At 41.6% G+C, this 10106-nt stretch overlaps 1 protein-coding gene across 1 annotated transcript in view; it reads left to right on the top strand.

The window, feature by feature from the left end:
* The window catches only part of MGAM2 (maltase-glucoamylase 2 (putative)), an 82705-nt gene that overhangs the window by 41748 nt on the left and 30851 nt on the right, over positions 1 to 10106 (top strand). The window contains 8 exon segments of the mRNA XM_081799970.1: positions 941 to 1108; positions 2286 to 2441; positions 3574 to 3795; positions 5602 to 5756; positions 6788 to 6956; positions 7513 to 7609; positions 8090 to 8202; positions 8642 to 8767. Of these exon segments, the coding sequence (XP_081656096.1) occupies positions 941 to 1108; positions 2286 to 2441; positions 3574 to 3795; positions 5602 to 5756; positions 6788 to 6956; positions 7513 to 7609; positions 8090 to 8202; positions 8642 to 8767 (1206 nt within the window).

Raw genomic sequence — 10106 nt, 5'->3', positions numbered from 1 at the left:
CTTTGCTGTGCAGAAGCTTTTTTATCTTGATGAAGTCCCAAAAGTTCATTTTTGCTTTCATTTCACTAGCCTTTGGAGATGTATCTTGAAAGAAGTTGCTGTGGCCGATGTCAAAGAGGTTACTGCCTATGTTCTCCTCTAGGATTTTGATGGATTCCTGTCTCACATTGAGGTCTTTCATCCACTTTGAGTTTATTTTGTGAATGGTGTTAGAGAATGGTCGAGTTTCATTCTTCTGCATGTGGCTGTCCAATTTTCCCAGCACTGGAAAAAAAAAGAAGAGAGAGATACTGTCTTTTTAAACATCAAACTGTCCTCCGCTTTTTTTTTCTTCAGTCTTCAGTTCCACCTTGGTCAGAGCTACACTTCATCACTTTTGAACTCTGGTTCCATGGGAAGGTTGTCTGCTTCCCTGGGGCTTCAGTCTTCTTGTCTCAAGAATGGGCTCATTTTAGCTTCAGCCTCACAACTTGCTGTCGGAATGGAACAAGATGCTTAGCACCATGCCTGGCACAGAGTAAACACTCATAAATTTTAGCTCCTAACCTCATTATCATTAAAAGAAAAAAAATATTTAGGCACTCTGTGTGTGTGTCTTCATCTTTGTATGCCAGTAGGTCTGTGTGTGTGCTGGTGTCTTTTTGTTTGTTTTAAGAGTACCCATTTTGTCCACTTGGAAATTCTGTGATGTCAGGAACATATTTCCTGAGCAATGGAATCAGTAAATAACCAGTGAACCAAAGCAAACATGAAATGTTACTGAAAGATTGAAGACCGTGTAGAGTCCGGGTTAGCAAATTCCCTGGGGACGATCATCAGGCACCAGTTAGAACTTCAGAGATAAAAGACATACCTCACATGTCAGAAAGCAAGATGTTGAGGGGTATTTGGTGATGTATCTGGTTTCTAAACAGATGTTTTTGTGGTTTTGTTTTTCCAGAACCGTCTACAGGCAAATATTACAAATAATAACTATACAGACCCTAACAACCTCATGTTTACAGATATCATAATCTTGGGAATGGACAAGCAACCTACCAATTTTACCGTCGTACTTAGTAGTTCTGCCACCTCCATTTCAAATGTTGCCTACAATGTTTCATCAAAGGTGGGAGACTGTTCCATCCTTGCGGTGCCCTTGTCAAAAGCCCTGGGCTAAGATTCTGACAGCCAGCTCTCCCTTGCTCTTTTGACTTTGGGCAGTTACAGAGACAGCTGGCTTGCTGCATGCAAATCTACCATACCACAGGGCAGTTGCAGAAGGAGAAACATATGCATGCTAAATATGGACTCCTGAGCTTGGTTTGTATCAGAACACTGAAGAAGACAGTGGGAGCTGGGACCCTGAGGCAAGGCAGCTCTTCTCTGGGCAGATTTAAGACTAGACCTGCAGATTGCAGATGTGATACAGTGAAAATATAATTCAATACATTGGCCTAGTTCTGGAGAGTATTTAAGTTACTCATTTAAGTTAAAGACTCTCTTTGTTTGAGACACAGTTGACACACTACTTTTATAGCATTACAGAAAAGGAGAGTTGAATAGAACATTAGGGGTAATTCAGTTCTGCCCTTACTGAATGAGTACCTTACATGCTAATCTTTAACAAAAGGTTCCAATTGTTAGTTGACTATTTCAAGTGCTGGGAAATTCACTATCTCTTAGGGCAGCACCCTTCCATTTTGACAATGCAGATAGAAAAAAATAAGAGCCTGGTTTCTGTACGAAGCAGAATGGGATTCCAGTCCTAGCTCTGTTGTTTCCTAGCTGCGAGATCTTGGGCAAAGCATCAAACCTCTCTAACCCTCAGTTTTCTATTTTGTGAAATGAAGATAGCCATATTATTTGCAGCATAGGATTACCTTCGAGGATTGATGGACATAATGCATATAAAGTGGTTATCACAGTGCTTGGCCCCTATAAATGCTCCATAAAGTTTAACTGTTGTTATTACTGCCATCATTATTACAATGTGTGAGCACCACACCCAGAGGGCTGTGAGTCTGACAAAGACAGCTCTGCTTGTGATCTGTACTCCTTCATATGATGAAAGCCCTTCCCATTCAACATTCCACAGTGACTCCATGAGGTGAGAAAGGTCAGGAATAAGCCAAGTTCATTTTCCCGACAGGGAGGTCAAAAGCTCCAGAGGATAAAAAATAATATTCCAAATAGCCCATGACAAAGTGGATGAAGGGCTAGCTCCCCTTCCAGATCATCAGGGAAGGACATTAGCCGGGTGGCTCAGCCTCACCTTATTTGCCGTGTGGCCTCTCCTTCCTCAGGTGGTGAAGATCAGTGATCTCAAGGGACTGGTACTCGGTCAAGAATTCTCCATTGAATGGAAACTTCCAGTCAGTGACCTGGAGAAATTCAACTGCTACCCTGAGGGTGCTGCTGTCTCTGAGGAGAGGTGTAGGCTGCGGGGGTGCCTTTGGGAGGTAATAATCAGTGAACAGATTACCACAGTGAGCAGAAGTTGGAAAAACTGTCCCATGAATAATTAGGCACCTAGAAAACACTTCCCAAATGTTGCTGGGTTGAAGAGTAATCATCCTTCAGGAAGAAAATGACACTATGTCAACTGATAAATTATTTTGCCAACTCCGTGTGAGAAGTGATCAGTGTTTTCCTCAGATATCCCAAATCAGAAGACACTCTCTCTTTCCTCCAACCACAGCATTTAAAACCCCACTTTTATTTTTAACACAACAGTAATACGTTGGGTATGCATTGTGAATTGAGTATTTTAAGTGAGGTGGTTTTTTTGTTTTTTTTTTTTCCATCTATTAGAGAGTCCTTGTGGAAGGTAAGGTAAGACTGTTTGTCTTCATTTGAAAAATAGAATGAAAGCCAGAGAGATTTCCTCAAGGTCACAATGGCAGCAATGAGAACGCTGGAGCAGAAGCCTGACTGAGGATTCCAGTCTCCAGATCAGGCTTACTGCTGACCCTTCCTTGTCCACCCAGTAGAGGAGGCCAACGGGCATGTGTTTTTTAAATGGATTTAAATCATTTGCTGGTGCTGTCATAACAAAGTACCACAAACTAGGTGACTTAGAACAACAGAAATTTGTTATCTCAGAGTTCTGGGAGCTAGAAGTGTGAGATCAAGGTGTCAGCAGAGTTGGTTCCTTCTAAGAAAAGGGAGGGAGAATCTGTCTCATGTATTTCTCCCAGATTCTGGAGGTTCTCTGGCACTCATTGGTCTTGCTTGGTTTATAAAAACATCACCCCGGTCTCTGCCTTCCGCCTCACATGGGGATCTCACTGGGTGCAGGTCTGTCTCTGTGTCTAAATTTCCCCTTTTAATGACACCAGTCATATTGGATTAGGCTGATCTTAATGATCTCATTGAACCTGATCATCTGTAAAGACCCTATTTCCAAATAAGGTAACTTTCACAGATACCAGAGTAGGACTTCACATCTTATGGGGGTGGGGGGATCATAATTCAAGCCATAATAACGGGCATGGTGTAAGAGACTTAGTTTGTGTGAACCAACTTCTCCAGGAATCAGACCCTCGAAGTATGGTGTTAGAGGCTGATGGAGAATTTCTCCTCTTGTTCTAGTACACAACTGTTCCTGACGTGCCCACCTGTTACTATGACACCATCCCTAGGTATGCCGCCAGTAACATTCAGTACCTGCCTACGGGCATCACCACAGACCTTGCCCACCTGGGGGCCCCGGAATCAGCCCGAGCAGCCCCTGCCTCTGGCTCTCTCTCGGCAGCAATCAGCTTCCTCCAGCTGAGCGTGATCTACCACACAGAAAACATGCTGCAGTTCAAGGTAATTTCCAAGGTGGTTCAGGTTCTGATCCTCAACACAGAGTTCTTACAGCTCCATGTGGACGAAAGTCACTGAAACACCGTTGGTCCAAATCCATCATTTTATGGACAAAGGCACCATGGCCCAGAGTGGTAAAGGTCAGAGACTTAGGAGCATGGTAGAACCAGGATGTGACCTTGGATCCACCAGGGTTGTGAATGTCCTGCACTGCCAAGTGCTCAGTCATAAGTGTCCTCAAAGAACCCCTTCTTAGCCCTGTGAAAAAAGGTGTCTGCTCCATGGGAAACTCATACAAGTGGCATTGACCCACTTCCAATGTTAGAGTTATTTCTCTAGCAGTGGTTCTTAAACTTCAGAGAGTACCAGAATCACCCACAGGTCTCCTTAAAGTTCAGATTGCTGGGCCTCTGCCCTGGAGTTTCCAGTCTGAGAGTCTGCTTCCCAAACACGTTTCCAGGTGATGCCGATGCTGCTGTGGGTGAAGGGCCACACTTTGAGATCCACAGCTCTGCTCTGAGGGGAGTACAACGTGAACCACATGTATTTCCTAATAGCCACACTCTTAAAAATGTATTTGAAAAAAGTCAAATGCAATGCATTTTAATAACAGTTTATTTAACATGCTGAAATATTATCTCACCACGTAATCCAAAAACAGTTACTGAGATATTTTAGAATCTTTTATTCATACTAACTCTTCAAATTTTGGTGTGCAGTTTGCACTTATAACAAGTCTCAATTCAGATTAGCACCTGTAGAGCATTCAATGGCCACAAGTGCCTGGTGGATCCACTGCTGGGTGAGTTAGAGACAGAGACTACAGTAGGCGGAGCTGCCTCACAAGGTCATCTTTATGTGTACCAATAAGGAGATTTCAGGGAATGATTTCCAAAGCCAGTGACTCCCCAACAGGGGTAAACAGGCTCCTTTTGTTAGGGCCTGCGATGAATATCAGAAGGGGGTTTTAACATTATAATGAAGCGGAGTTAATTGTGCCATCTACACAGACCTCTCCTCAAATGTTTCTTTTCCTGTTCCAGCAATTCCATAGTTAGTTTCTAAAAGAAAAAGTTAGAGTTAGGCAGAAGCTTCTAGGAGTTTCCTGAGTTCAGGGGGTCAGCTTTGAATTCAGGGGGTCACGGGGGTCTCATCAGTGACAGTACCACCTTGGACAACCAGCTCTAAACATTGTTTTTCACACTGTGTTGGAGGAATCACTCCAGGGATCTTGTAAAAATGAAAATTCAGATTCAGAAGTTGGAGGGGAGGGAGGCCTGGGATTTTGCATTCCTAACAAGCCTCCAGGTTACACTGCTGCTTTGGGTCTGAGAAACACAATTTTAAGAAGCAGGGCTACAGGCAAAACTTGTCTTAAGCATCTGAAAGCTCAACCAGTAAGATCTGAGTCCATATAAAAACTTGGTTCTCTAATTTCTGACATACACATACATGCCCAAACATAATCTTAACACAATTACGTGCATGTACATATTCACGTACTCATAAACACACGCGCACACACACACATTCTATCCATGAAATTCTATACACTGAATTCATAAATTATTTAGAGGAAGTGTCCTCCCTGCTTCTGAATAGGTATTTCTGAGGCATTTTGGAGTTCAGGATCCATATTGGGCACTGTAGGTGGGGAGGCTTCGCTTCTATTTGCTTTGGGATATTTGATGCCTCCCAATATGATTCAAACTGGCCAGAAAACATGGGAACTGAATTATATGAGCTGGCAGGAGGGATTTTAGGTCTAAGATTATTCCATCAGAAAGTTTCCTTCTCTCTTCTTGTTAGATCTTTGATTCCACGAACAAAAGGTACGAGGTCCCAGTGACTCTGAACACCCCTCCCTCTCCAGTTGGCTCCCCTGAGGACCGTCTGTATGACGTCAGGATTCAGAACAATCCTTTTGGGATCCAGATTCGACGAAAAAGCTCCAGCACTGTGATGTAAGCACTATTTATTTAGTTCTCATTAAAGTGGTTCTAAGTCTAATTATGGTGGTTCTGATTAATGCCCATAAAATATTAATCTTAGAGACAATGTAAGTATGTGTGTGTGTATGTGTGTTAAACAGGGAGTAGACCTATTGCTCTATTTTCTACTAGTCACTAACTCAACAAGAAAAATTAATAAGAGGCTTAAAATAAGTGTTGCTTGATTTCAGAAAAAAGAAAAATGCATGTTCTACTCATTGTTCTTGTTAGGTAGAACAGAAAACTCTTTTTAATAAGCATGACAGATAACCTAGGATAGAAATCAGCTCTATATAGCCTCATTACAAAATAACAGAAGACTCAGGAGAGAGGGAATGTTTACTAAGGAAAGAGAAACAGTTTCTTACAATCAGCCCTGTAGACTTAAAGCCTTTTCCCAATATTAAATGTGAAAAAAGTTGTCATTTCTCATCCCTTGTCCTGCTGCTGAATGGAATGAAGTGAAGGTCTGGATTTTGCCTGGGGCTGAAGTTCCCCTTCCAAGTAAAAACCATCACGTGTAGGCACACATGTAGACAGCCTTTGGCTCTCTTTGACTGCATGTCTAACTTTGGTCAGTGGCATTCTTTGCTAAGAAGTCCTTTGGCCAATCAATAGAAGTCATTCTAAGAGCTTCACCCTTTTCTGTTGGGAAATTTGCTTAGACCTTGCTTATTTATTCATACATGTATTCAAACTGATACTCCAGACAATGATAACTAGAGATAAAGAGATGAGTGAGACATAGTTCTTGCCTTCAAGGAGCCCATGACGCAGAAAAAGCGTTCTCAGCCTTGCAGACCACAGAATAAAAATGCAAACGCAGAACGTTGGCAGTGAGTCATGGCCGTTGTTACGAGCCGTGTCTTCAGCCAGTATTTGAACCTGGATCCAGCTGTGCATTCCTTTAGGAGGCTTCAGAATCAACTAGAATTCCCAAATGGGCCCCGTGCTTGCTCTGGCCTGTGATCAGTACAATGTGGAGGTATGCCTTTGTGTTGCAGTTGGGATTCTCAGCTGCCTGGCTTCACCTTCAACGACATGTTCCTCTCCATTTCTACTCGCCTCCCCTCTCAGTACATCTATGGCTTTGGGGAGACGGAGCACACAGCTTTCAGAAGAAATATAAACTGGACCACGTGGGGAATGTTTGCTCGTGATGAGCCCCCAGCGGTAAGCACAGAAGAATAAGACTATCAATCAGTTTCTCTCTGTGTAAACTTATCTTAATCCATATGTATGTGTATAGTGCCCTATTAATCAGCTTCACCTTATATTGATAAATTCTGTTCTCAGATGAAATAGGCCACAGGTTATGCTCCTTCTGTCCCTAACATGTTTTTTCCTGTGGACTATGGATTTTACTTCACAAACTTTTCTTTAGTATATTCTGTGTGTCAGGTGCATGTCTTATGTAATAAAACGCTGTCTCTTCTCCAGGGGCTTATAGGCTAGTAAGAGAGAGAGATGCAGAATTAATGGTAATCCAGTATAATCAGTGCTATAATAGAATTACATAATAATAAACGAGGAAGACATGGAAGGGGAGGGCACCTGGTTTTTTATTTGGGGTGGAAAGGAAGATTAAGGAAGGTTTTATAAAGGACGTGACATTATGCTGAATCTTCAATATTGAATAGGAGCTTGCTGTTTGCATTATGATGTAGAAACAACTTTTCGAGTATTTCTTTTTTTGATTACTGCCTACTCTCCCCCATGGCTCCCCCAGTACAAGAAGAATTCCTATGGCGTCCACCCCTACTACATGGCACTGGAGGAGGATGGCAGTGCCCATGGTGTGCTCCTGCTAAACAGCAATGCCATGGGTAAGACAGAGGCATGTTCCCTGTGTACCACCATAACTAGCTGTGACCCCTTTCCTGGGATCTGGAATATCAATAGAAATAGAGAAATTCAAGGGCAAGGGAAATGGGATAGATAAACTGACTTTTCCTTCCTTCCTTCCTTCCTTCCTTCCTTCCTTCCTTCCTTCCTTCCTTCCTTCCTTCCAGATTTATGAAGAACCTTAGGCCAGGTATTAGCGGTAAAATTTTGACCAAATTGCGTGACCTTCTTTTACTGTGACAGTTTAACTTCCTTTCGCAGAGTGATACAAGATGTTGAGATTAAGATTATGTTTGGGGTACCTGTAAACCCATCTATTCCACTACATGAAAGAAAACTTTCCAGAGAAGGAGAGCTTTAAAGAAAGAGAGTGAAGAGTACATTTGAGGGCAGATTTCCTATCTGGCTGATGTATAGTTCCAAGGACTCCTTGTCTTCTTTTTTTTTTTTTTTTTTAACAGATGTGTCATTCCAGCCCACTCCTGCCCTAACATACCGCACCACAGGAGGGATTTTGGACTTTTATATGGTTTTGGGGCCAACCCCTGAGCTTGTAACTCAACAATACACTGAGGTTAGAATTCACTCTATGCATTGATAAACAATCAAATGTTTATTGGGTATTACCATGTTCTTAGCACTGAGATAGGTCGACTTTTATTTCTATGTCTCTTGTGTATTCCTACTACGTTATTGCTGTCTTTCCTGAAGTTAGGTGCTAATGTTACAGGTATAAAGGCATAGAGATGCCACACGTGTCTCTTAATTATTTGCTGAGCATCCTAAGAATCTCTAATCAGTAATAGAGAGTGGAAGCTCCAGAACACAGGAGATTTTCTGTCATTCTGCATGCTGATGGTCATTCCATATTTATTTGACTTTCTGATTTTTCTTGAGCGAGGCCTCTGAGATTGGACAGTGCTCAGTAGAAGTGCTCAAGTTGCTTCAAGTATAAGACTTTTCTTCCCTTTCCCCAAAACTCTTCCTGGATCCATTTTTCTTTTTTATTCTAGTTGATTGGTCGGCCAGCAATGACTCCATACTGGGCCTTGGGATTCCAGCTAAGTCGCTACGGATACCAGAATGATACTGAGATCTCCCAATTGTATAAGGCAATGATGGCGGCCCAGATTCCCTATGTATGAATTCCCCCACTCAGTCCGTGGTTTGATTAGTTATGGGAATTTGTGCCTAATTATAGATTGAAAATGTCTTCAGGGAAACTATTGATGACTATTTCAATATAGGAAAATGTAGCTGTGGAGCTAGTCTTGTAGGAATACCATGCTTTTTAAATTTATTTCATGCCACCCTTTTAAATCAAGGGTTCAAAATTGAAATTTGCATTAATTCTTCAGTAATTGGCAGTGTGATTGAGGGATATTGTTACTCACTGCCTTTTGCCAGGAATATCCTGCAGTAGGCATGGCTGGTCTTAAGCCGTGACTTCGGGAACTTCTAAGTGAGAATCATGTCACGAGGATGACAACCCCAGATTATATTGTGATTGTTCTTAGAGAGGATGGATATAAAGTGACAGTATGAAAGAAAGCAGTTAAAATCAAGTCTTCACCTTCTCTAAAGCACACATATCCACATATGCATATCACACAATGACAATGTAGACCCCTTCATAAGCCAGAAGAAGTGTAGGCTATTGCTGTCAGCAAGCAGAAGTCCATAGATAGCATGTCCTTCCTCCTCTGTAATCATCAGTTTCTCATCACGTATGCTCTTTCTCTGCTTTCAGTCCACTTCCTGAGAGTTTAGAGGACAATTAATGACTGGAAGATGAGAATAAAGTGTTATGATGTTCTCATCAAAGATAATTTGAAATATTCATCCAGGCTTTAAGTATTTTATTTTTATATACTACTCTACCATATACTTATTAAATGTAAATTAGAAAAAATTGGAAAATTAAAAGATGAAAATTCCAGAGATCTACCTCACCAAGGTGATCAGTGTTAATAATATGTTGGTTTATTCTTTTCCAAGCTTTGGCTTTTGCACAAATCTCTGCTCCCCAAACAAGTTTTACCTAGAATCTTAAGACAATATGGGTGATTATCCTCTTCAGGCTAAAAAGAAGCACCTCTTTTTTTCAACTTCAATATTAACCACGTTAGCCATCACTCACCAATCCTGGATTGAGTGACTTTCACATGCAGAAGTCTGGGCTGGTACTGTTTAGAGAAAAAGGAAGACAAGGTTCTCATCTCATGGACCATCAAGTCAAATGGAATGGCAGAAATATACACATTCTAGAAAGCTATATAATAATATAGTTCTAAATGTGAATAAATCCAATCAGATTTACTGGAGGGGGGAAAATAAAACTACACTTTTCTGTTTCTCAGAGAAGTCCTGCTTTCTACTCTTGAACATTCAACTAGCACTTGGTTTGATGGGCTCACCAGTTTGAAATTTGAGGAGTGGAAAAGAAATGAATCGAGGGAGGGAAAGGAGAGAGAATTC

The sequence above is a fragment of the Leptonychotes weddellii genome, chromosome 12 (genome assembly GCF_054177405.1).
Source record: "Leptonychotes weddellii isolate Sample4059 chromosome 12, ASM5417740v2, whole genome shotgun sequence".
Taxonomy (NCBI): Eukaryota; Metazoa; Chordata; class Mammalia; order Carnivora; family Phocidae; genus Leptonychotes; species Leptonychotes weddellii.
Note: the sequence above shows the minus strand (reverse complement) of the source record. Positions and strands in the feature narration are given on the sequence as shown.